Source organism: Camelus dromedarius, chromosome 20 (genome assembly GCF_036321535.1).
Source record: "Camelus dromedarius isolate mCamDro1 chromosome 20, mCamDro1.pat, whole genome shotgun sequence".
NCBI classification, from domain to species: domain Eukaryota; kingdom Metazoa; phylum Chordata; class Mammalia; order Artiodactyla; family Camelidae; genus Camelus; species Camelus dromedarius.
In genome coordinates, this window is record NC_087455.1 from 159,512 (window position 1) to 186,214 (window position 26,703).

The window sequence follows — 26,703 nt, forward strand, 5'->3', positions numbered from 1 at the left end:
GGCATCAGCCTGCCCGCATTGGGTTTAAAGGAACAGCATGGAGAGCAAGCAGGCAGGGGGATCACTCTCTGTCTCAGGGACACACAGAGGCACAAATGCCTGGCCCTGGCACCAGCTCAAAAAGCCGGCTGGGAAGCCACTCAGGGTTTATCTGCATTTGTGGGCCTCAGAGGGCCTGAAGGCAGGGTACCCTTTGCCTCTAGGATGTTCAGGGGATTGTGAGTGGGTCCTTGTTAGTCCACCCATCCCTCTGCAGCCACAAACAGCTCCTTTTTTCCACCCTTCCCCTTGTCCAGCACACATGCAGTGTGTTACATGTTGGACCTGTTTTATCCACCCTCGTTTGTTGTTTTTCTAAAGAAGAACCAAATATTCTGGAATTGTCCAGGAAACATACATGACCGGGCCTTTATGATTTCACTTTGAGTTAATCTCAGCTCACTAGCATGAGCACAAAGGGGATTTCCTTCTGATTTTGAAAAAATATTAGCAAGTCCCTGAAGGATTTGTAGAGTGTGGTTTTCTAAGTAAGCTAAGAATATACTCAAAGTGCCCTTTTTCCAAACAAAGGAAGCCCATTTTTCAGCCTTGACTTTCTTTCCAACTTCTTAAAGTGTGGTAAAACATGTAATATTTACCATCTTAGCCATTTTGGTGATATTAAGTATATTCATATTGTTGTGCAACCATCACCACCATCCATCTCCAGAACTCTTCATCTTGCAAAACTGAAACTCTGTCCCAATTAAAGAGTAACTCCCCACCCACCACTACTCCTAGCTCCTGGCAACCACCATTCTACCCTCTGTCCCTATGATTTTGACTACTCTAGATTGACTTAGCCCAATGTCCTCCCAGTTCATCCATACTGTAGCATGTAACAGGTTTTTTTTTCAGGTTGAGTAATATTCCATTGTATGTATGGACCACATCTTGCTTATCCATCATCTGTAGATGGACACTTGGGCTGCTTCCACCTTTTGGCTATTGTGAATAATGCTCCTATGAACATGGATTTAAATATCTCTTTGAGAACCTGCTTTCAAATCTTTTGTGTGTATATCCAGAGGTGGAGTTGATTGATCATATAATTCCATGTTTAATTTTTTATGAACCCCCATACTATTCTCCATAGTGGCTGTACCAATTTACATTCCCACTAGCAGTGTACAAGGGTTCCAACTTCTCCACATCATTGCCAGCACTTGTTGTTTTCTGTTTTTATGATAGTAGCCATCCTGATGGGTATGAGCCCTGACTTTTAACTTGCAGTATCCAAATGGGTACTAACAGGAAGCAGCTTTCCTCTTGGAAAAGAACCTAAAAATACTAGTGACAATCTAGGAAAGTGAATTTTGTGAAATGTGCATCTCTGAATCACTCTTCAGCCATATTTTTTTCCATATTTGGATTCCATCCTGATTAAGCTTGAATCCCCGTTCTGAGTGAAGGAAAGTGTTTTGTTTCTGGAAATCCTGTTTTTCAGCTTTTATTTCCCTTTAAAGAAAAATAAGTTTGCTGGCCCAGAGGTTAGTTAGTCTTTCAAACAAGCTTCTGTTCAGCACGTGTGGTCTTTGTTGAGCACAGGAGAGAGATGGCATATCACAGGCTCTGCTTTGAAAGACTCGGGTCCAGGTGAGAAAAACCTGAGTACAGGCAGGAGTCAGGAGCACAGGCCTGTGACCTGGGGCCCCTGCGACCCACCTCCTCAGGACCCCTTGGTACCCACCTTCAGCTCTTCATTCATTTAGCTCTCAGGATTCCGAGCCCCTGACCTCCTCAGGTGACATTTCCCTGGGGGCTCAGGGAATTTCTGCTTCTGTTCAGGGTTCTGGGGTCTCCTGGTTCTGCCTGCCAGCTTCTGAGCCAAGCAAGGCTAGATCCAAAAGGCATTCCTAGAGATAGCAAACAAGCCTGAGAGCAAGGCTTTGATGCAAACCAACCAATCCAGAGCTGACTCCCAGCTATCTCCTATATCAAACTCACATACCACACCAATATCCCCTGCCCTAAATCACCCCAGGGCCAGGTGTCAGACAACTACAGACCATTCCTACAGCCTGTAGCCTGTTGAAATTACTCAAACCATATGGTCCTTAGCTAATTCAGAGGACCTGCCCTGCCTCACCCATTCCTTGCTGCAGAAACCCCACTAAAGGCCCTGGGCCACACTCTCTCTCCCTCTTCTGCCTCCTGACCAACCTGGCGCTTCCCTGTGTAGCCCTGCATGGTGTGCCCTGCTTCCTGTTTCTCGAGACCTGTGCATACAAACATCTTCCTTCATTTCTGAGTCTGCATGTCTTACCATCCCTGATTAAAACAAACCCAAGGTACATTTTAACATGCCAGGGGACCTTTGAGTGCACACAGATGGTGATGGCCCTCAGTGGGGCTCTGTTCCAGTTTGTGGAAAATATTACTGCTCTGGGCCATCTACAAGAATGCAGAAAGCGGCCTTGGAAATACATCCTTTGAAATGATTTTTAAACTGGGCTTTCCCCCTGGGATACAATCCCAATTCCAGGCTGGAATAACTGGAAAGCCATCTGGTCTGGCAAAGAGAAGGGGCACAGTGACCATTCAAGGGACCATACAGGCCCCTGTCTGTCAACAGTCTGTTTGCTCAGTGGGTCCGAGGCTCAGGGAGGATTATGGGACTGAGGTGGGGAGGCCCTGGAAGAGCCTGTAGTGGTTGGATGCAGTCCCCTTGACCCACACTCCTACGCAGCACCCTCAGCACCTTGACACCTGCACCCTCAACTCTGCCCAAGTGTCTGCTGGGCGGACACCTGGTCACCAGGCCCAGGCTCTCGTGGTGGCTGAGACGGCTCTGTCCTCAGAGTCTGCAGACCCAAACGTCAGCCCTGGCTCCTGCTCTTGCTCCCTGTGTCATCCTGGGGTTGCCCCCTCACCTTGAGCACTTCAGGCTTGCCAGGATCTCCAAGTCTGGGTGGTGCTGTGTGAAGATCTTCCAGCTGGAAGGCTCCCGGTAGGTCGGGACCACCAGTGTGCTCAGTGTACCAGGGTCATTCCTGGATGCACTTGTTTGGGGGCAGGACCTGGAGGGCGCCTGGGAAGCAGGCGTATTCCCTGTCTTTCCCCATTCTCCATTCACTTGTTTAATCATCCTTTGCACAGATGCTTTCTGAGCATAACCAGGGAGGAAGTGAGAATGGGAGAGTTGGGATCGAGACGCGGGGGCGTCGGGTGGGGGCGCCGGGACCACGGGGCACAGAGGCTCAGGGAGAGGAGCTGGTTCCTCCGAGCGCATTTGTTTTTCCCTTCGGCCTCGACCTCTGGTAGGAGGCTGTCGGGGAGCCGACCCCGCCCACTTCCTTCCTTTGGCTTCTGCCCGATTTCTCCGTGGCTCTGAGCGACCCCGGGATTTGGATCGTTAGGAGTCGGGTGTCAGGGTCCTCCCCGCGAAGAGATCTGCGCACTCTGTGCCCCGCCCTTCCCACCTTCAGGGTTGCAGGGTGTGAACTGCGGGTCAGCCAGGCACAGAGCAAACCCTCAGGTGAAGACCTCCCAGGACCGGAGCCGCACGTGGAAGCTGAGGCCCCCAAAGACGAAGGCAGCGTCCTACCCAAGGCTTTTGCGGTGCTTTGGCCTGGCCCCTGATGGGGAGGCTCCTCCCGGGTCCCAAGGAACTCGGGGTGAGCCTGCCCCCACAGACAGGGTAGAGCCTGGATCTGGGAGAACACGCAGAACAGATTGCCCCGGGGTCCACACGAAGCTGGGGATGGTTGGGGTCGCAGCGAAGAGAAGCCCTGACCTGACTTCGGGGCGCGCCGCCCTTCGCTTGGGGTCCCATCCCACCCGGTCTCTCGGCAGGTTCTGGGCTGTCCTGCTCCCCGAACCCCGCGACCCTGGGACGCAGCCAGGGACCCCAGCCTGGCGTCCCGGGTGACGACCCTCCCCTGGGCTTCTCCGTCTCTCGGTGGTCCACAACCTTCCTGAGGGCCCTCCTAGCCTCATCTCTGGCCTGTCGGTGCCCTGTCCCAACTCTGCGGTGCCCTCGGCCTGGACCACTTGCTCCACCAGGCTCAGAACACCTGATCTTTCCACACAGCTTCTCTGCGCCGCCAGCTGGCTGCTCCCCCCGGACACCCTCCACCCGAGGCAAGGCCTGGATAGGGGCGTCTCCGTAGTCCTGGGGCCTGGAACGTGCCCAGCGGTTGCATTCAGCTACAGAGAAGCCCGGACACAGATCCCGGGACTGGTGACCCGAGGTGCGCGGGACCGGCCCGGGCGACCCTCAGGCTCTCTTTCGCTCCACCGGGATCCGCTCCTCCCCGTCCTGGGAGGAGAGAAACCACGCACCAGCCCCGGCTCCGCCGCCTCACTCCCCAGACGCGTCTTTTCCCGGACGATCTGGCCCCGCCGCCTGCCCACCGGGCTGCTGGGCTGGGAACCACCGAGTCGCCCGAGCCTCCGAACCGCCCAGAGCGGCCGGAAGTCTCCGGGACAGAGTGGGCGCGGGCGTTCGGGGCCCGTTTCCGGCGTCGTCGCGCGTGTGGAGCCTCGGGCGGCCCCGGGGCGGGTGAGTCCGAGCGACCCGCGCGGGTTAGGGCCGGGGCGGCCCACGCGCTCCTCGCCCTCGGGCGGAGTGGCTGCCGGCGGCCCCGCGCCCTCCCGCCTGCGACGCTGCGGGCCCCGCGCTGCTCGGGCCTCGGCGGGGAAGCGCGGGTGGCTCGGAGAGTCCGCGGGGGCGGTTGGCGACCCGCGGCCGCCTGGGCCCGCGGAGGCGGGAGGCGGAGTCCGGCAGATCCGGCCGCGCGCCAGCCTCGTGGTCCTCCAGCCAGATCTAGGCCTGCCCCAGGGGATCCCCACCCCTGGCCCTCTCTTCCCCTCACTCACTGCCCCTCGAAGACCTAGACTTAGTGACAGTGACGAAAAGGGCTGTGCTTTGGGAGGGGGCGGGTCTTTATCTTCTCTGAATTCTGGCTGCTGCTCTGGGCCTGCAACTCGCTGCCGGGGACCCAGGATCCAGCACTGGCAGCCGCGGGCCTCCTGGTCAGGCCCAGATGGGGGCGCGCCTGACAGTGGTCACTGCTGCCTGGGTCAGCCTCCCTGTGCTCCCGGCCTGGGGCTTCTGCCTTCAAACCACTTTTTGAGACAACCCCCACCTCCAGGAACTCACTTCTCATTCTGACCTCCTAGGGGGATGCCTGGGGAGGGGGCCGAGTTTATGTACTGGGGATGGGAGGTGGGGTCCTGTATCCACTCTTCTTTCCCTGCAGTCCATCCTTCTGGTTCCTGTCCGCTCCAGCCTCCAGTGCATCATGCTTCCTCTTGCTGTCTGTGATCCAGCCCCTCTGGCTTACTCAGCCCATTCCTTCCTGCCTCGTGCCCTTTGCACAAGCTGTTCCTGCTGTCTAGGGTACCCTCTCCCACTCCCTTACCTTGCCTGAGTTAGCTTCTAGGGGAAGTGACCCATCAGACTAAATCAGCATTTCCTACTGTAAATGCTTTCAGAGTTCCTTGTACTTCCATGCTGTTATCATGGTTGTAATTTGGCGTTTGTGTGTGTGATCGTTTAACTCTTTCCTCCACTAGACTGCTCTGTGAAGGCAGAGTCCTTGTGCATTGTTCACTCCTGCATTCCCATTGCTTAGTGGAGCATGTGGCAATCACCCATTATGTTTCTGTGGAGTGAGTCACACACGCCACACACTCTGAAAGATGAATGAAGCTTCGGGGGGCAGATACTCAAGTGCCATGGCCTCTTTGACCCTGCCCCAGGTCACTGCCAGAAAATATCTGGGGTTGGAGGTGAAGGATCTGAGAACACGGTACTCCCTCATCTAGCCTGGAAGTCAGCCTCTTACTCCAAGACCCTGATCTCACTCTCATAACTGCCAGCAGGTCTCTCGGCCTGGACGCGTGGATGACCGCACACCGAACCTCATGGTAGGAGTCTGACTTCCTTCATCCCCTCGCTTGTCCTGTGAGGACCCCTACCTCCTTCTCTGGGCACCCACCCTGTTCCTGGGCCTGGCCCCGGGCCCTTGCTCGGCTCCTTGTTTGGTCCTCGCCAGGCTCTGGTGTGCCCATGGCCAAGGTAGTGAGCAGGCCCCTGCCCACTCTGGGCCCAGCCTGAGGCCCCTGCAGAGAGTTGTAGATCAGCATGGTCTGCCCGCCCCCCGCCAGTACTGTCTATCCCCTTGATTTTAGAGCCACAGGGCCCAGTGACAGCCTCACCCAGCTTGTGCATGTGCCTGAGACGCCCCGTTAGGCAGCGCCAGTATGGGGCTGGCACCCATGGGCCCCGGTGTGTCCTTTCAGGAGGCTGTGACATTTGGCGATGTGGCTGTGCACTTCTCGCGGGAGGAGTGGCAGTGTCTGGACCCTGGCCAGAGGGCCCTCTACAAGGAAGTGATGCTGGAGAACCACAGCAGCGTGGCCGGACTAGGTGAGGCTTCACCTGGACTCCCTGTGCCGCACCATCAGTCAGTGTCCACCTAGCCAGGCCTCTGCTAGGGGCTGGGGATGTGGAGGCTGTATGGTCAAGCCCTCTCAGGCTAGACAGGGGCCTTGAACCTGTGAGTCTCTGTGGGTCAGAAGCTGACCCGGGAGGGTCTCGGTGAGCCAGGCAAGCTCTGAGCTTTGCGCACATCACGATTCAGTCCTCACTGTGTAGGTGGACTTCTGGGAGCTAACGAAGCCTCTTTTTTGCCTGGGTCAATAGATAAGCTTACTGTAAGAAACAGAATCCAAACAGAGTAAACAACAAAATGGAACTTATTGGCTCATGGGATCCAAGGAAATGGTTGTACAACTGAAGCCTGGGTGGCAGCAATGCCCCAGGGACCTCTATGTGGAGGCTGTTGCCTCCCCTCTCTCCTCCTGCCTGCCACCATCTTCCTCTCCCATCCCCCACCGCCATAGGCAGACGCTCCAGCGCACTTCAAGCCTGTCTCTCTTACTGTGCTACGAGCCCATGGCTTGGATTGTACCCTTGTGGGGGAGGGTGTGCCCCCGCTGTGCTGGCCCCACAGGGTCTTTAGCCCCATCACACATAGCACCTGGGCCACTGAGAGAGCACTGGGTGGGGGGCCAGGAGTGGGCTCGCGCAGCAGAGGGGTGGGACCAGGCCTGTCCCTCTCTGCTCTCCTGTAATCCACGCAGAAGAGCACTTGGTGAGCCTGCCTGCTGTGAACTTGCGGCTCTCTGATCAGTGCTCACCCTGAGCACCTCTTCCCTCTCATTAGCATTAGGCAAAGCCAGGTTTCTTCAGTAAAGTGCTCAAAGCTTTGGCCTGTTTTCTGCTGGGGTTACTGGGCCTTACTGGTTTGAATGTGTTTATTATTTCTGATTGCTGGCTTTCATTGAATCCGAGGTACTGTACGTTGTGAGACACGTCATTACCTTATGTATCAACAAGAAGTAGAATGCTGCTGATTATACTGCCGCACGACTTTTCCTTATTCCGTAAACATTTTTTATACTTTTTATGAGCGCTCTTAGACCCCCTTAGACGTGGCTTACCGTGCGCCAGTGAGCTAGAATGGGAAGGACAAGAGGAGAGAGTTGGCTTGGGTGTTGCTCACGTCCCCTCCTGTCTTCTGGTGCGTTGGTTTCTGTGTTCATGCTTTCACCTACTGGCGTCTGTGGGCCCTTGGGAGCCTGAGGGCTGAGCCTTTAAGTGTTGCTGGGTTTCCTCCCATCGGCAAGGCTGGTGCCCAACATTGGCGGCCGCTCCTTCTGTGTGGATCTGGTCGCCATGCCCGGCCTCCTGTCTTGGGCCTGGTTTGCACACGTGGGCCGATTTGCCAGAGACTGAACTGCAGTCCCTGGTCCGCAGCACTTTGCTTCTCCAGTCTTGGACGTGCACCCCGCTGCTCTTCCTCCACGGCCTCCTGCCTGTGCAGTCACTCCTGCAGAGAGCAGGACAGTGCTGTGACTTGCCACCGTGCCTGTATGCATGCAGTCGCTTCAGCTGTCACCGCCCCCAGCCGAGGACAGCAGGTCCCAGGTGTGACCCACGTTCAGACGTGCACGTGCTCTTTAGGCCGATGTTAGGCTACGTCCTGTGTGGTGACACCACACAGGTGTTGTGCTTTGTAATTATCTTTCCCATTCTTTCGTGTTTGCTCACTCTGAGGTCAATTAAATCGTTTTTGCCTTACGAGTTGTACCTTTGAAGCTCTTTCTTACTCCAAAGTCACAGAGACGGCCTGCAGTTCTTCATGTGGATTTGGTAGTTCATCTGTCTCGTTTAGGTCTGGGCTCCACATTTGTGTGTAATTAAGTAAAATCCTTTTCTCTGTACACACACACAGCCGTTTTCCCAGCACTACACTGTCCACTCTTCCTGGCTGATTGCGGAGCTGCCCTGACGGTGTGTTTCGAGCTTGGGTCTCTCTGGGCCAGCTCGCTGTTTTTTATTTGGTTGTTTTATCATCATTGTTCTTTTTTGCTTTGACTCTGCAGTTTTAACACCTGGCGGGCAGCTCTCTTTATCCTTTTTAAAGTTTCCCTTACCTACTCAAGGCCGGCAGGGTAGTTGCTTCATGTAAGTCTAGAATGAGTGAGAGTTCCTCAGAAATTGGGAATGGTTTGAATTTGCAGATAGCATGAAGGGAGCTGGCACCTTTCTGTTAACTGTTCCCATCGAGGATCGTGGAATGGTCTCCATTATCTCACTTACTGTGTTAGAGTCTTGGAATTTTCTCCCGAGTGGTCTCATGTTTGATTCTTTAGTTTAGGTTGTTTTGTGACTGTATCATTTTTATGTTACCATGTTTCTAGCCGGTTACTGCTGGTTTTGGAGGTAGATCTTGTGTTTGGCCACCGAGTCGGGTCCCTACTTTTTCTGGTGTCATGTTCTAGGAGAGCTTGCCAACGAGACCTGGGTGTTCTCCCTCCTGTCCCCACGTGTCCTGATGGCTGGCGATGGCCAGAGTACCAGTGCCCTTAGGACTTCTGTGTACATGCTTGTTTTGTTCTGATTTTAAAGGCAATGAATGCATCTGACTAAGAACAGAAGTTGGCTAAGGAGTTTTGTTTTTAATCATATGAGTGTATTGAATTTTGTCTTTTTTAGTTTTTGCACAAATTGATCTATTCATTCAGATTTTCAATTTGGGGGTCATGTGTTTGTTTGTAATACTCTTCATTTTTAATCTCTGTTGTGTTTGTATTTGTTTCCCTTGTTTATTTTATTTTTTGGCAGCATCTTTTCACTATGTTGACCTTGATCAGTTTTGCCACAAGGCTACTGTGTTCCTCTTTTCAAAGAACCAGCTTTTGGGTTGTTTTTGGTTTTTTTTTTTGGCAGGGATTTTGTTTCCAACTCCTTGAATGTAATGTCTGCCTTTTTTATGTTTACCATTCTTGTTTCTAGTAAATGCATTTAAAAATAGAAAATTCTGTCTGTGAGTACCGCTTCAGCCGCTTCCTACAAACTTTGACTCATAGTCATTTGTTATTCAGTGTCCAAGGGGCTGACAGGTTTGTGCCCCTGTTGGGACTGCTGGCACGTCTAGTTGGCGTTTGCACTGGGCACGGTCGGTGGTATTGTTCTGTGGCCTGTGCTCTGACTCCCTCTGTGGCTGGCCCGGGGTGAATGGTCCATGTGTGCTTGGCAAGAACACCTGTTTCCTGTTGAGCGTGGGGTCCTGCCATCACCTGAGGCCTTCGACCGAGGATCTCTGCCTGCCTTTCCTACCCCACGGCCTGAGGGAAACCTGAGGGGAGCCCAGCCAGAGGGATGGGCCAGGAGCACACCACACAACCTCCCCACACGTGGGGACGGCAGCCCCAGAAGGCCAGTGCCAGTTGGGTGCCCGGGATCTGCACCCCTCCCCTGACTGCTGACGCCCCAGGGCTTCGTGTGAGGACTTGAGGCTGGGGCTGCCAACTGAAGACTGGGCTTTCTCACCTTCTGATTTAACATCTGTTTTGGTTGTTGGTTTGTTGTTGTTTGTCTCGTTTCTTAACCACTCCTACCTCCTCTGCGCTGAGGGACTGCCTGTCTCTGCCGAGGGAAGTGCTGGCAGTGCCTGGGGCAGAGCTGGCCTGTACTTTGCAGACAGGGTTCCCTGGGGATCCTGGCCTTCCTGCAGATGGAGACAGGGACAGGGTGGGAGTCCCAGCATTCCTCTGTGTCCAGATCCGACAAGAAGGGCCCCTGTGCCCAGACCTCACCCACAATAGGCCTTCAGCAGCCCCCGGCTCCTTTCCTTCTGGGATCCAGGGAAGGCTGAGCCCCACCCTGCACTCCTGCCACACTGATGCCGTCTCCTCCTCTGCCGCCCCCACAGCAGGATTCCTGGTCTTCAAGCCTGAGCTGATTTCCCGGCTGGAACAAGGACAGGAGCCCTGGGTCCTCGACCTGCAGGGAGCAGAGGGGAGAGAGGCAACGAGGGCCTCCCAGACAGGTGAGGCTTGGGCCTGTGGTGGGGAGGCTTCCAGGCACAGGTGAGGAGGAGTCCGGAGCGCCCGTGCCCACGAGGGCTGCAGGTTGGAGGCTAGAGGCAGACCCCTGGGAGTGGCCATGCCTGCAGCTGGGAAACCATGGGCTCGGCTTGGAGGTGTGGGCAGTCATGGAGGGGATCAGGAGAGGCTGAGCTACAGAAAAGCAAGAACATAAAGCACCTGTGATTATGGCAAAAAGTTTGTTACTGAAACGCGTTGTGTTCAGTTTCTACTTTTTCTAATGCTCTTTTTTTTCAACTAATACTCTTATTACGCAAAGGTACAAACGTGTGGACCCAAGGGAGGCACTAAGCTTGGCTCTGAGTGTCTCTGAGACAGTTTCCTGGTTCTGCCAGCAGCTCCCTCCAGAGCTTCCTAGGGGCTTGAGTGATCCCAGCCTCCCAGACCAGGCTCCAGGGCTGGGTTAGGGTTCTGGGACTGCTATAACAAAACACCACCAACTGGAGGCTTTAAACAGCAGAGATTTTTGGCTTCTCTGTCCTAGAGGCCAGATGTCCAAAATCAAGGCCTTGGCAGGGTCGTGTCCCCTCTGAAACCTGTAAGGTAGGAGCCTTCCTGCCTCTTCCAGCTCCTGGTGTCCCTATATATTCCTTGTCTGGCGACCACATCAGTCCTCCATGTGGACAGCAGGCAGGGGTAGGCGGTCCCTCCAGAAATCCACGGGAAGGTGGAGCCAGTATGTCCACCTGGAAGCTGAGGGGCCGACCAGCAAGGGGGCATGGTCAGGTGGGAGTTGGAGTGGCTTGGTGGCAGCTGGAGAATGCAGAGTTCAGGCCTGAGGTCCAGCTTAGAACCCCACCCAGTGGACAGCCCGATGCCCAGCCATCTTGGGCTCGCCCCCGTGTGCCCCTCAGCAGCTCTTGTGCCTCATTTTTCTCGGTACCTAACGTCCTTCTGTTTGTAGTGTTCAGTCCCTCTTTCTTCCTCACTCTACCTCCTCTGGAACCAGGAGCCTCTGACCTCTCAGCCTAACCCTGCCTCTAACTAACCCTGCCACCCTCTCAGGCTCACTTTGGATTTTTCTCATACTGGTTCCCTGTAGGATGACACGCCCTCCTCGTGTGGGGGTGGCCCTTTGTACTCTGCCATGCACACAGTAGTTGAATGAATTCATAAGGTAAAACAGCATGAATGAAACCAAATTTTGAGAACTCTCAGAGGCACTGACTTGTGTCACCTTCCCACGTGGGGTGTCTCCATGCTCAGTGCGTCCTGTCCTGGTGGGGCTCAGTCCCAGGGAAGATCTGCACCCCAACCCCAGTCTTTGTCCTCTCTCTGAGCACGGGGCATGCGGAGCAGTTTTATCTCCTGCTTATTTCAGGTTCCACGATTGGGACTGATGGAGAGCAGGCCTGTGAGGACGTGGATGTTGTCAAATCAGGATCCCATGTGGCAAGGGTAAGAACTCCTCCGCAGGATTTTCCTCAGAGTCCTGGCTTTGGAGGCACCTCTGATTCAGAGGTCTGGTCAGAGAGTCAGCCAGGCTCCTGCTTCCAGAAGAGCTGCTTGAACACGGGGACTGTGGTTCCCAGGAAGACCTTTGTCCAGGAGGAGGCCCAGGGGTATGATGGGCTGGGCAGCAGCACCCACCTGAACTGTCAGCCTGATAAAAGTCAGGGGTCCTCCCGAAGGTGCAGCATGTGTGGCAGGAGGTTCAGAGCTGCTTCAGGTGTTGCTCTGCATCAGGAAATTAACACACAGAAGAAATCTAACCCATGTCAAGAGTGCCAGAAAAAATCATCTGATTGCTCACAGGGGAGACATCAAAGTAACTTGCATGGAGAGAAGCCATATGAATGTGAGGAGTGTGGGAAAGCTTTCCGGCTGTGCTCACAGCTTAGTCAGCATCAGAGAATCCACACTGGAGAGAAGCCATTCAAATGCACTGAGTGTGGAAAAGCCTTTCGCCTGAGCTCAAAACTTATTCAGCATCAGAGAATTCACACTGGAGAGAAGCCCTACAGGTGTGAGGAATGTGGAAAAGCCTTTGGTCAGAGCTCTAGCCTCATCCACCATCAGAGGGTCCACACGGGAGAGAGGCCCTATGGCTGCCGGGAGTGTGGGAAGGCCTTCAGCCAGCAGTCTCAGCTGGTCAGGCACCAGAGGACTCACACGGGAGAGAAGCCCTACCCATGCCGGGAGTGCGGGAAGGCCTTCAGCCAGAGCTCAACCCTAGCTCAGCACCAGCGGATGCACGCTGGGGAGAAACTGCAACTGCCAAGAACCCCGGATGGTCCCAGCCTCCTTGCGCCTCAGAGGACCCATGCTACAGAGAAACCATTTAAGTGTGGCGAGTGTGGGAAGGCTTTCAGGTGGGTCTCCCGCCTTAGTCAGCATCAGCTGACTCACACCGGAGAGAAACCCTACAAATGCAACAAGTGTTCGAAAGCCTTTGGTTGTAGCTCACGGCTTATTCGCCACCAGAGAACTCACACTGGAGAAAAACCATTTAAATGTGAAGAATGTGGGAAAGGCTTTGTCCAGGGCTCACACCTCATTCAGCATCAGAGAATCCACACTGGAGAGAAGCCCTATGAGTGCAGTGAGTGCGGGAAGGCCTTCAGCCAGAGCTCCAGCCTCATCTACCATCAGAGAATCCACAAAGGGGAGAAGCCCTATGAGTGCCTCGAGTGTGGAAAAGCCTTCAGTATGAGCACACAGCTCACGATCCATCAAAGGGTTCACACCGGGGAGAGGCCCTATAAGTGCAGCGAATGTGGGAAAGCCTTCAGTCAAAACTCCACCCTTTTCCAGCACCAGATCATTCACGCGGGAGTGAAGCCCTACGGTTGCAGTGAGTGCGGGAAGGCCTTCAGCCGGAGCTCCTACCTCATCGAGCACCAGCGCATCCACACTCGGGCCCAGTGGTATCATGAGTACGGGAATGCCCTGGAGGGGCCTAACCACGTAAGCCGTAAGAAGGTTAATACTGCCAAGAAACTGCATAAATGTAGTGAATGTGAGAAAATATTCAGGTGGCGCTCACATCTAATCATACATCAGAGAATTCACACTGGAGAGAAACCTTATAAATGTAATGAATGTGGCAAAGCTTTTAATCGCAGCTCAAGGCTTACTCAGCATCAGAAAATTCACATGGGATAGACCTCTCACCTTTGCAAATGTGTCTAAATGTGATTATACATACAGCCTTAACTTACTTTATGTGGGATCATTTGTCCTGACGGTTCAGAATGCTGGGAACAAGCCAGACTTGCTCTCTTAGGAAAGGGAATGTCCATCCAGATTCGTACAAGCTGTGTGTTTATTGCTGGCATGTCTGACCTCACCGCCTTCAGTAAAGCCTGTGTCCCTCACATCCGGGTGCGCACATGCCGCATCTTGAGTTCACAGTGGACGAGGAAGAGGCATGAGGAAAGCCCCGTGAGAAGTTAGCCAGAATGTCTTCCTTAAGCACTGCTCGCTCAGACTGCCCTCAGCAGCTTGTGTTAGCAGCAGTGCACAGGGTGCTAAACTCCTTTCTCCGCCTCCTTTGAGTCTCATCCCCCAGCAGAGCAGCCCAGGGGGAGGCCAGCCAGCGCAGCTGCCTTTGATGGAGCGAGACCTGCGGAGCAGCACCTGGGCTGGGGACAGGGCCATCCGCCCTCCCCAAATCCAGAGCCTAGCTGCCCATCTGAGCAGGAGTTAAATGGGCAGCCCCTTGCATCACATAGCCTCTGCCATCCCAGCCCCACAGGAGCCTCGCGTCCGCCCAGGGTTGCCTCTCAGAGGCCAGGACGTGGATTGTTTATTGCTGCTGACCGGACTTCCTCAGAGCTCCAGCCGCCAGAGCTGGGAGGTGTGCAGGCAGACACGGGAGCCTGCACCTTTTCTCGGAGGCGGCGGTAGGTGGAGGCAACCGCTCACCAGGCGTCGGCATGGGTGCGAGGGTCCCCCGCAGGCTTCCAGGAGCACCAGGTGTACATCAGCCGGGAAACAGCTTTCGCCGTGAACAAGACCAAGCCCCTCCATGGGGAGCCAGCGGGGTGGGGGCATCGCCTCATCTCCAGGTTTTCTCTGCCCGCACAGCCTGGAGAAACGGCCTGGGTACAGGGTTCAGGGCCACGTGGCCTCCTTGGCACGCACGGTAAGAATGTGCAGGGAAGACCTCTGCTCTATCAGCTGCTCTGGTTAATCTGCCTCATGGGCTGGGACCATGCAGAGCCTCACGGGCGATCTAATTAAGGCTCCAAGCCACAGGATGAGCTGCCCTGCAGCGCTGACTCCAGCCCTTCCCCGGGGTCCTGGACTCACCAGCTGAGGCTTGGGACCAGGAGTCTTATTTGGACAGGCTGTAACCCTGAGGGGCGAAGGTCACTTCAGGATCTATTGCAACACTGTTTGGGTCACTGTCACGTTGGTTTGGTTAAGCCCACGGGCAGGTCCTCAGAACACTGCAGCCTCGATCACTGTGTGTGACGTGGCCCAAAAGCAGCCTGTGGGTTTGTATCACGTGAAACAGGTGCTGCTCCCTGTGTGCCTGGATGTGTGTGTGGGGGGTGTCTGGAGCTCTCTGGTTGTGTTGGAACAGCAGAGTTCAGGATGGTCGAGTCCACGTGAGTTTGTGTTTGGTGTGTGGGCAGGGACGCCAACTCTGAAGCGGGTCAGCCAGATTGCCAGCTGCTGCTGCTTAGCCTGGCACTAGGATGCTGGTTCCCAGGCTGCAGCACCATTTCTCGGGATGAGGACTGACCCCCAACCTGCACCTGCACCTTCAGAGGAGTTCCCTCCCTGGGTGCGAGGCACCGCGAAACAGATCAGTGTGCCCACTTGAGTAGCTGTGACCCTGTCTCCCTGGCCACCCCTGCTCCACCCAGAACTTGCGTCCAGAGGGTCAGCACACAAGGTCCCGGGATGTCTACAGACTCTGCAGAGACTGGGGACCTCCTGTCTCCGCCATGGCTGCTGTGCTCAGCCAGGTGGTGGACAGGTGGGCACATCTGAGTGGCCGCAAGTACTTTAGGCTTATGAGCCACCCCAAAATGGGACAAGAGTCAAGGTCCTGGGTGGACCTGCCACATGCCTGCCGTCCACTGGCACCTGGCACTGGCCTGTGCTGGCAGGACCTCCTGAGGCCCTACCCCCTCGCCACCTCCCGGCCCGTGCACCCTCAGAAGGCGGTCTGTCACTGGATGCACTGTCCCCACAAGGGAATCGCCTCCTCCTGGCCACTACCTGGTAATGACAGAGAGGAGGAGGGTTGCCTGGACCCCCTATTCTGCCCTGAGAAGGATGTTTCTCTTTCCCCTGGCAGCACCTGCGGGCCGCCCCAAAGAGGCCTTAAGTCTCCTTCAGGTCCTGGATTCTCTGCACTCACACAGCCTAAGTCTGGGACTGGCCGACTGCAGCCTGGGGGCCAAACACAGTCCGCCACCTGCTTTGTGAGGCCGGGTACAGTCACCAGCTGAGGCCAGCAGTCTGGGCCGCCCTAAAGCCAGTCAGTCCTGTAAATGCGCCCATCCAAGAAAACGGGCTTTCCCCAGCAGGGCAGCTGCTTCTGCTGCAGCCAGTGCCACAGTGTCCTCGCTTTGCTTCAAGGTCTCCTGTTGGGAGGGCGCTCCTTATCACTTTGCCCACTTCCCACCCATTTGCTCAAGTGAATGTCAGCATTTCAGTGAAATCTGGCTTGCCTTTGACAGACCTGAGAGCCAAGAGTGGTTTGTACGGTTTTAAGCAGGTGGGGGAGAAGATGACTGTTTTGCAACCCTTGAAAATTACACTGAAACCGGGCTTCACGTAACCAGGTAAAGGTCCCTGGGGCGCAGCTGGCCCAGGGGTTTGCGAGCTGCCTCTGGCAACAGGCCACGTCACCACCCTGGCTGGCCCTGCCTCCTTAACTTGGGTCAAAATTTCATGCCTCTAGGCTTTGAGGGATTCTTTTCCCTCTCAGTTCTCAGTGTGGTTTGTGCATTGAAATGTCCCAGTACAGCCAAGAATCCAATGGAAGTAAAGCTGAAGTCCTGCACTCCAGTCTGGAATATCGGCTGCACTAGTATGCCGGGGCAGGGGATGGCCCTTCCTTAGCTCATCTGTGTGAAGGCGCCCGGTATTTGTGTGCCAGTTGGTGAGCTGTGAATTCAAGCCCTGCACGGGTTTAAGATCCCGGCACACACGTGGGGCGTGCTGGTCCCTCTGCAGAGGGAGAGGAGAGGGCTCCGTGCCAGGTGGGGCACGTTCTGGAATATTCTGTTCTACTTGGAAGCTATATTTCCCAATTTGGGCTTCAGTAAATGCAACAATAAACTCCTTTTAAGAATTTCCTGAATTCTTTCAGAGTAGATTTTTAAATACTTTAGCTTTCTCTTTTGGAGACAATAAATTAAACCCATAATTTTAACCTGAAGTTGCTTTTTATCTCATTACCAGATTAAGCTTTGATTTATGACATTTTGGGGTTCCTGGAAGCCTCACAAACACAGTGGTGGTGGGGTGTGTGCAGAGCCCAGGTGATCTTTTACATCTTTATGTCCCCAGTGCATGTGGCTTGCACTCAGCCTGGAAAATGTTTGTTGAATGGGTAAATGATGCGTTGGGGCTTTAGAGCCCCACAGAAGAGAGAGTCTTCCAGCATCAAGAATTTCCACAGAGATCTAAATAAAGTCAATAAAACGGGAGTGGTTTTCCAGGAGCAAGGTCTTACTCAGGCCTGGGACGAAGGTGGGTGGGGCTGGCCCCTCGCCTCAAGTCCAGGTCCAGGGTGGAGGCTGACCACAGATGAAGGTGGACAGTCCCTCTACAGCCTGGGGGCACCTTGGCCACCCCAGCCTGGTGAGAGCCCTGCTGAGGGGTATGCAGCAGTTACAGCCACCGCCCACCCGCCACCTGGTTTTGTACGGCCCTGGTATTTAAATGGTTGAAACATAATTTTGTAACATGAAATTAAAACTTCAATGTCCATGAAACCTTTGTTGAAACAATGTGCCCATTTACTTAGATGTTGTCTCTGGCTGTGTTTGTGCAATGACAGCTGACAATCCTTAACGACCTGAAAAGCTAAACTACTCTGGCCCTTCAGAGAAAAGTTCACCAACCCCCGAGTTGAGGATGTAGGTGAGCAGCACCCCCGCTGGCCTGCCAGTCTGTGCCCCATGGCTGGAGAGATACCCTCCAGTTGGATGTTGTCTGTTGCCCCTGCTCCCATGGTCAGGCCAGAGCCGTGGGTGCGGCCTTCACCCTCTCTGTCCAGCCCTGCCTCGGGAGCCAGCAGTCCCAGGAACATCCTGCTCCCTACCTTCTGTGTCTCACCAGCTGTACTGGATGTCTTGTCACTGTGGCCTCCTTGTCCCTCAAGACAAAAGCACAGGGGCTCCAACACAAGGACAACCCAGAATTTGCAACATCAGACGTCAGGAACTCAGCCAAGGTCCCCGTACAAGTCTGTGCTCCCCTCTCCTGGCCACAGGGGCTCTGCTAAACAGTTGGCAGGGCCACCAAGTCCAGTCTCCCAAGATGGAGAATGATGGAGCATGGTGTTCTGACCCTGCAGTTCCTGACCAGTGTCCTGAAAAGCCCAGACAGGGCCTCCGGGGGCAGAGGGGGAGCAGGGGAGCAACCATCCCGCCCTGACCCCTACTCACAGCAAGGGGCCTCCCAGAGTCTGCTGACCATCATCAGACCTCCCTCCAGAGGCGCAAGGAGCGGACTAGCAGGGAGGACACCCCAACGTAGCGGTGGAGACGGACAGCCAGAAGCTCTGGCAAGGCGCAGGAGGACAAGGGATCTCTGTGGCCTGGTGGGCAGGAGGGCGTGCAAACCTGGTGCTGACTGTCTGAGACTCAGCCAGCCCGTCTAGAAGCAGAAGAGCGCCCCCACCTCCGAGGACAGCCGAGAGGGTGAGGGGGCGTCCAAGCGGCAGCTCCGGCCTCCTCCCAGGGGTCCCTGGGGGAGGGGTCTGTGCGTGTCTCACAGATGCCAGCACCAGGGCCGCCTGGGAGGTGCTGCTCCACTGCTGCCAGGTGCGGCTCGGCACCACAGAGCCTCAGGCGTTCGCTGGACTCATCCTGCACAACAGAAGCCCCCAGTGTATGGCTTTCAACCCTGAATGTGTGTCCTTGGGCCAACAGCTGCTCAGGGTACATGAGGCCGCGTCGAGAGTCTCTGGAAGCCCCCAGGGACACTCACTGCCTCTCCTGCCATTCTCCGGGTTCACATGCCCACAAAGTCAGCAGATGCAGGCCAGGTGGGGAGGGAAGGCTCACGAACAGAACATCTGCCCCCCACATCAGCTGTGTGACGCTGGGCAAGACACAAACCTCTGCGCTTCCTCACCTGCGAAGTGGGGAGACCTGACGTGCTAACACGCGTGGGGCTTAGACCTGCACCTGTAAACTTCCCTGCTCTCGGCTGCGTTGACAGGATCTGGCCTGCAGGGGGTGCCCGAGGACGTACTTTGGGTCAGTTTAGGAATAAGATCAAGGGCTTTAAAATACTCATTTTTTTGCCTTTTAAACGCTATGCTAAGTGAAAGAAACCAACACAAAAGGCTACACCTTGTATGATTCAATGTAAAAAATGTTCACATTCTGCCTCCTCTGTTCCTACCTCCAGTTTCAATATATAAAATCCTTTTACCATTAACATCGTGATTTTTTAATGGCAAAAAAAGGGGGAGGGGGCAGAAGCTTCTATGGAACTGAATGTTCGTGTGCCCCCCCCCCCGAGTTCATGTGTTGAAACTAACTCCCAACGTGACTGTGACTGCGTTAGGAGGCTGAGCCTCTGGGAGCTGCTTAGGTCATGAGGGTTGCCAACGCCTGGTAAGAGGCCCCACAGAGCTCCCTCACCCCCTCCTATATGAGGGGACACAGCGGGAAATCTGCAGCCAGGAAGAGGCCCGACCTGCTGGGTCCCTGATCTGGGATGTCCGGCCTCACAGTGAGAAGTAATCGTCTGCTGTTCTACAGGCTCCCCAGTGTGCAGTGTTTTGTTTGTTAAGCCCAAGAGAAACACCCACCAAGGACGCATGTTTTGCAGCCATTAGACACAACCGACCGTCGTGTTCAGGAAGAGGTGAAGAAAGAGCTGTTAACACACAGACGCAGCCTAATTATGCCATCTGGTCAAGGTGGTTTCATGGATGTCTATGGGCAAAGGGGCTTTTCAATACTTTTTAAAAAAGTTTGTTTGTTTGCTTGTTTTTACTTTTTGGGTTTTTCCAAATGTATCACGAGTACATATTCCCTAAACATGCCTACAGGTCGAGAAAGAACTACACACCCAGAAAGCCCCCGTCACTGCTTGGGGCAGACATGGTGCTCAGCTCACCTGTACACGCCCTCTGGGGGCAGCAGCGGCTGGCACCGCCCAGCCCCGCTCAGTCCCGCTCCTGTCCTCAGGGAAGATGGGCCCAAGGACGCCAGCTGACCCTGAAGGAGACACAGGGGGTCTGCACCCCTTGGCTGAGCCCACTGAGGGTTCTACCTGGGGCCTGACCTCCACAACCCCCGCTCCAAGTGGGCGACAGTCCCCACCCAGGTCCTCAGCCTCTTCCTCCCGGGCCCTCAGCCCATACCTAACTTTCCATGAGACTATGGGCGTGTTCGGTAAAGAGCACCAAGCAAACACTGCTGCCCTTGACAGTCCTGGCACAAAGCAGGGGCAGGAGAGGGCAATGCAGAAGGGAGGGGGTTCCAACACAGATGTGGCCAGATGCCAGGCGGGCACCCAGCTCATGAGCTTTTTTCAGAAGAAGTTCCTGCCTGCCACTTGGGCCTATTAATCCTACCAGATTTGTGACCTGGTTTCCCAGCAAAACAGACCACATAGGCAGGACCACCACCAGAGCAAAGACAGCCCAACAGCAAACAGCTGGCTAGAGACTAGAACCGCTCCCCCCAAGGTCTCTACCTAGGGTGCAGTTATGCTGGCAAATGGGGACCCTGGAGGCCTCAGGAGAGGCAAGTGCTACTGTCTCCCCACAGACTCCAACTGCTGCGGACTGAACTGTCCCCAACCCTCTCATGTTGAAGCCCTGGTCTGCAGTATGACTGTATTTAAAGACGGGCCCTTGAGGGAGGTGATTATGGTTAGATGAGGATGTAAGGGTGGGGCCCTGAGCCAACAGAATGGGTGCCCTCTCCCTGCCACACATGATCGCAGACACACGCGCGGGCACTGAGGCATGTCTGCAGGCTAGGAGAGAGGCCTCACCAGGACCTGACTGTGCTGGCACCCTGATCTCAGACATCCAGCCTCCAGAACCATGAGGAAGTAGATTTCTGTGTTTACGCCACTCAGACTATGGTATTTTGTTACAGCAGTTGGAGCTGCCTGAGACTCCACCCTAGAGGCACCCAGGAGAGGCCCCTCTCCCCTCTCTGCTGCTACTGCCAGCTCCACACTGGCAACAGCCTCTCCATGACTCCCAGTCCCCGCCCTGGTGCCCTACACCCTGCTATCAACACAGCATCCAGTATGATCCTTTAAAAACAATTGTCACATCACATTCATTTCTCAGAATTGAGCCACAGTTCCCACAGAGGCCCTGGGGGCCTGCCCTGTGCCCTGCCCTCCCCTCCCCTCCTCACTGCTGGGGCACCACAGGTGTTCCCTCGGCCCAGCCCCCGGTCCTCAGGCCCTCTGCTCCCTCACTTCCTTCAGGTCTTTGCTCAGACACCACATCCTCAAGGAGGCCCGCCCTACAACCCATCTTAAAATGACAGACCATATCCCATGTTCTTGGACTAGAAGAATTAATATTGTTAAAATGGCCATACTGCCTAAAGCAATCCACAGATCTAATGCAATCCCTATCAAATTACCCAGGACATTTTTCACAGGATTAGAACAAATAATCCTAAAATTTATATGGAACCATAGAAGACCCAGAACTGCCAAAGCATTACTGAAGAAAAAGAATGAAGCTGGAGGAATAACCCTCCCAGACTTCAGACAATACTACAGAGCTACAGTAATCAAAACAGCATGATATTGGTCCAAAAAGAGCCATATGGATCAATGGAGCAGAGTAGAGAGCCCAGAAATAAACCCACAAACTTTTGGCCAATTAATCTTTGACAAAGGAGGCAAGCATATACAACAGAAAAGAGACAGTCTCTTCAGCAAATGGTGTTGGGAAACTGGACAGCTGCATGTAAATCAATGAAGTTAGAACACTCCCTCACACCACACACAAAAATAAACTCAAAATGGCTTAAAGACTTAATCATAAGACAAGACACTATAAACCTCTTAGAAGAAAACAAAAGCAAAACATTCTCTGACATAAATCTTAGCAATGTTCTCCTAGGGCAGTCTACCCAAGCAATAGAAATAAAAGCAAAAATAAACAAATGGGGCCTAATTAAACTTACAAGCTTTTGCACAGCAAAGGAAACCATAAGCAAAGCAAAAAGACAACCTACGGAATGGGAGAAAATATTTGCAAAAGATGAGACTGACAAGGGCTTAATTTCCAGAATATATAAACAGCTCATACAACTCTTAATAATAAAAAAACAAACAATCCAATCCAAAAGTGGGCAGAAGACCCAAACAAGCAATTCTCCAATGAAGACATACAAATGGCCAATAGGCACATTAAAAACTGCTCATCATCACTAAGTATCAGAGAAATACAAATCAAAACTACAATGAGGTATTACCTCCTACTAGTCAGAATGGCCAGCATTCAAAAGTCCACAAATGATAAATAATGGGGAGGGTGTGGAGAAAAGGGAACCCTCCTACACTGTTGGTGGGAATGTAGTTTGGTGCAGCCATTATGGAAAACAGTATGGAGATTCCTCAAAAGACTAAAAATAGACTTACCATATGATCCAGCAATCCCACTCCTGGGCATATATACAGAGGGAGACTTAATTCAAAAAGATAGATGCACCCCAATGTTCTTAGCAGCACTGTTTACAATAGCAAAGACACAGAAGCAACCTAAATGTCCATCAACAGATGACTGGATAAAGAAGTTGTGGGTGTGTGTGTGGGTGTGTGTGTGTATGAAATGGAAAACTACTCAGCCATAAAAAGAATAAAATGTCATTTGCAGCAACATGGATGGACCTGGAGATCATCATTCTAAGTGAAGTAAGCCACAGAAAGAAAAATACCATATGATATCACTCATATGTGGAATCTAAACAAACAAACAAAAAGACAAATGAACTTATTCACAAAACAGAAAGACTCACAGACACAGAAAACAAACTTACGGTTACCGGGGTGGAAGAGGGTAGGAAGGGATAAATTGGGAGTTCCAGAGGTGCAGATACTAAGTAGCACACATAAAATACATAAACAACAAGTTTATACTGTATAGCACAAATAATCATATTCATTATCTTACAGTAACTTATGGTGAAAAAGGATATGAAAACGTCACCCTCTAACAAGCATGCCAGCTGTTTTTTATTATGCATTATTATAATGTTCCCCCTCCCCACTAGAATGCTGGCTTCTTAAGGAGGAGGGTTTCAGACAGGGATTTCAGACAGAGGGTGAAATGTTCACTGAAACACACAGTTCACAAAAGCAAATGCGCAAGAGCTAAGATGCTACATGGGGCCAGGCAACCTCCGTGTCCTTACAAAGGCTTTGGCCTGGACCCCAGACTGAGGCCAGAGCACAAGACCCGGCCACACTGGAGTAGTGGGTGCCCTTACCCAGCAAGAGGACCGACTGATAGCTGGAGAGGGGGCCTGCAGTTCAACGCCTAACCAGTAAGACATGTTTTTTTAATAGTTACTTTACTTCCAAAAAAGGTGGAAAGACATAGCTGCCTTCACTTAGAGAATGCCACTCAAACACTGTCCCTGGAGTGTCTCCTAGGAAGGGTGGGCTTTGCTCCGGAGACACCTGTCAGCCAGCTGTCCCGGGGTGGCTGGAAAGGGGCTGGCCAGAGGTCAGTCCTGCAGTCTGCGCTCGCACCTCTTCTCTAGGTCAGCCATCTCCTTCAGGACAAGGGCAACGCCAAACCGCAGCTCCTGGAACTTGGCTGTGGGGACCTCGAAGCGGTGCGCTGACCCATCCGAGAGCTCTAGCTGCATCAGGACGCTGGGCTGCAGGGAGCGGGCCAGGGCGCTGGTGGAGATCGCCACGTCCACCCTCCACCGGAAGTCAGCAACGTGGGGCAACCAGGCCCCCTGCCGCCTGGCCACAGAGTCAAGGAGAGGCCGCTGGCTCCCAAACACCACACTGGCCAAGTCCACAGCCAGGTCTTGCGGGATGCAGAGCTCCTGGAGCTGCTTCTTGAAGGCTTCGGGCTTCAGGCTGGCTGGGGGCAGCCGGAGGGCCTGCTGGACCAGGGTGTGTGTGCCAGCGATCAGCGCTCCCAGCCGCTTCTCAGATAGTTCTGCACCAGCCCCCAGGCGCCACATAGCCTCGCGGCAGTCTTCTCCCTGCAGGCTGCTAACCACCAGCTTCAGCAACTTTCTGAATGTGCCCCTGTCCAGGTCCCCCAGGAGCCGGGGCATTGCTGCCACCTCTGGGGGCAGCTGAGCCCCCAGGAAACTCACCCGGCCACTGTGACTGTCACCAGGGTGATGCGGGTATGGAGCCGCAGGACCCACCGCAGACATTCTGCTTTCCGCTGTTTAATCAGTCAGCCCAGGCTGGAGGTGTCTGCTGCAACTGTCTGAAGGGGGATGAGAGAGAAGCCCAGTAACTCCCGTGTCCTTTGGGCCAGGGAATAAGGACTGATGTGGTCTCCACCTCCCAGATGCTGACAGTGTGAACCACTGATGACAGCCAGTGTGATGTGAGGTGCCCTGGAATCAGGTGGCAGAGGGGCCCTGGAAGGGCGGTAGGCAGGAATCCGCATGGAAGGAGGATGAGGTGTGGAGGAGAGTAGGAAGAGGACCAGGAAACAGGAGAGCATGCATGAGTTCTCCGAGTAAATCATGGAAGAATGAAGAAGAAAGGTCCAGAGAACACAAGGTCAGAACAGCCACTGCTGCTGCCTTGACCACTCCCAGATCACTCAACTACTCCACCTCCAACCCTCACAGGCTCTGCAAGAGCCAGATACTGTTCTCACCCTACCAACAAGGAAATCGAGGTCAAAGCCACTGCCCACGTCAAGGACTGGAACCCAGACCTATCTACTCAGAAGCACGGGGGAACCAGACAGCGCCTCCCAGACAGCAGGGGCTGAGGGACCTGTGGCAACAGAGCTAGGAGCAGGATCTGAGGGAAGAGCTGCGATGCCACCTGAAGAAGCTGCACAACACCCCAGCACGTCTCAGGCGATCCTCACACACCTGCTTACGCGGGAGTGCACCGCCCTGTCCCCAAGGCGCCCCCTGGCCCACGGTCCTCACAGCGCGGTGGGACGGGGCACGGTGGAACGCTCCACCGCTTCATCGCAGCACACTCTCCCGGGAAGGCCGGGCCCCTCGCCTGGCTGTCAGCGACCACGCACTGCCAGAACTCGGGGTTTTCCCTCAGGGCCTGGCTAGTATCAGCGCAGCAGCCTTCCACTGCCTGGCCGCCTGACGCCCGGCCTCTGCCCCGCCCCGGAGGCCAGCATGCGGCCTCCCGGGCGGGGAGGAAGGAGCGCCCCGAGGCGGCCACCCACGCACGCCCGAGCCTCCGCGCCCCGGCCGCGGTCAGTGCCCACCGGCCACCGGCTCTCGCGGACAGGCCTCCTGACTCCAGAGCGTCCGGCGGCCACGCGACCAGTCCAGGTCCGCCGCGTGGCCCGCGACGGCGACCCACCCCCGCGCCCAGGTAGCCGCCCACGCACCTGGCACGCGGTCCCGAGCGGAGAGCGGCGGCGCGCGCGGCCTGGTCCCGGAGGCGACCCAGAACCACTTCCGGGCACCTCCGGGACGGCGGGAGGAGCCGCCTTCTGCCACCCGCGGCCCGAGGGGCGGGGCCTAAGCCTCCGGGTTGTTCTTAAGGGGGGCGGAGCTGGGGGGGGGGGGAAACCTCATTTCCCGTCATCCTCCGCGAGGGGGACCGGCGCCCGGCGTGAACCCACCAAGCGCGGATCTCCGCCGGGCCGCGGGCGTGGCGGGGCGGGGCGGGGCGGGTCCGGGGCCGAAGAGGAAGCCGAGGTCGGGTTGGGTGGGGGCCGGGCCGAAGAGGGGCTGGGGCGGGGCCGGGGCGGGGCCGAGAAGGGGCGGGGCCGGGGCCGAGGAGGGGGCGGGGCGGGGCGGGATGCCTGCTCCGCTGTGAGCGCTCTTGGTGTCTCCGTTGGGCGCTTTGAGTGGGTGAAGTGTATGGGATGTGCCTTTATCTCAGCCAGGCGGTACTTTAAGAATTGAGTGAAAAGAAGCAGGCAACCCAGTGAACCGAATGAGCAAGGGGAGGAAGATATCAAATGGCTTTGCTGGTCATTAAGGAAAGGCAAATGGGAGCCTCACGGAGCTGCCGGCGCACACCACTGGAATGGTGCTAAATGAAAAAGACGACGCGATGGGCTGGATGTTTGTGTCCGCCCCCCCGCCCTGTTAATATGTTGAGACTCTAATCTCAGTGTGATGGTATTTGGAGACGGGGCCTCTGGAAGGTACTTAGGTGGGGAGGAGGAGCCCTCATGAATGGGATTCGTGCCGCTTAAGAAGTGGCCACAGAGCTGACTATCTCTGCGCTCTGTGAGGACACACCAGAAGTCAACTGACTGCAACCTGGAAGAGGTCCTTTCCCAGAACCCCACCACCTGGCACCCTGAGCTCAGACTTTCAGCTTTCAGAACTGTGAGAAATAAATGTCTGTTGTGCATAAGCCACCCAAACTATGGTATTTTGTTATAGCAGCCCAAACACAGACAAATTAAGTGTTGGAGAGGACGGGAACAAAATGAAACCCTTCTACACTGTTGGTGGGAATGGAAAGTGGTATCGTACCCTAGAGAAGAGTTGTGCAGTACCTGAAAAAGTTAGAAGTATTTAAACAAAGTCCTACTGTATAGCACAGGGAACTATATTCAATACCTTGCGACAGATCATAAAGGAAAAGAATATGAAAAAGAATATATGTGTAACTGAATCATTTTGCTGTGTAGCAGAAACACAACATTGTAATTCAGCTATACAATGAAAAAAATTTTTTAAGTTAAAATATTTATATGACCAAGCAATTCCATATCTGCTTATATGCACAAGAACAATGTAAATATGTTCACACAAAATCTTGCACAAAGTTGTTCTTAGCAACATTATTCATAGTAACCAAAAATGGAAAAACCCAAATACACATCAGCTGGTGAACCCATAAGTGTGTTGGGCTGTATCCATTCAGTGGAATAACAGTCAGCAGTAACAAGGGATGAACTACTGGCTAGAACATGGATGAACTTTCAGA

The 26,703-nt window shown here is 54.4% G+C and overlaps 2 protein-coding genes and 1 long non-coding RNA gene across 5 annotated transcripts; 1 reads left to right on the forward strand and 2 right to left on the reverse strand.

Annotated features, from left to right (window-relative positions):
• Window positions 1–569: 569 nt before the first annotated feature.
• LOC116149007 (uncharacterized) lies at window positions 570–4,552 on the reverse strand. The gene is made up of 3 exons (XR_004132653.2): window positions 2,913–4,552; window positions 1,730–1,895; window positions 570–1,646 (listed from the first exon to the last, which is right to left on the reverse strand). It is a non-coding gene; the product is annotated as an uncharacterized LOC116149007 (long non-coding RNA).
• Window positions 4,496–17,345, forward strand: ZNF7 (zinc finger protein 7). Of its 3 annotated transcripts, none has more exons than XM_031439944.2 (5): window positions 4,496–4,543; window positions 5,746–5,913; window positions 6,289–6,415; window positions 10,269–10,385; window positions 11,765–17,345. In XM_031439944.2, exons 2-5 carry the CDS (start codon window positions 5,911–5,913, stop codon window positions 13,546–13,548), a joined length of 2,031 nt encoding a protein of 676 aa, XP_031295804.1. In that variant the 5' UTR covers window positions 4,496–4,543; window positions 5,746–5,910; the 3' UTR covers window positions 13,549–17,345. The 3 variants fall into 3 exon arrangements, with proteins under 3 accessions (XP_031295804.1, XP_031295805.1, XP_010997034.1); XM_031439945.2 differs by having other exon boundaries at window positions 4,513–4,543; window positions 5,869–5,913; XM_010998732.3 differs by lacking the exon at window positions 4,496–4,543 and having other exon boundaries at window positions 4,644–5,913; window positions 10,272–10,385.
• Window positions 17,346–21,849: 4,504 nt separating this feature from the next.
• Window positions 21,850–25,300, reverse strand: COMMD5 (COMM domain containing 5). The gene is made up of 2 exons (XM_031439943.2): window positions 25,142–25,300; window positions 21,850–24,031 (listed from the first exon to the last, which is right to left on the reverse strand). The coding sequence occupies exon 2, from the start codon at window positions 23,973–23,975 to the stop codon at window positions 23,301–23,303; it is 675 nt and encodes a 224-aa protein (XP_031295803.1). The 5' UTR covers window positions 23,976–24,031; window positions 25,142–25,300; the 3' UTR covers window positions 21,850–23,300.
• Between the last annotated feature and the right edge of the window lie 1,403 nt (window positions 25,301–26,703).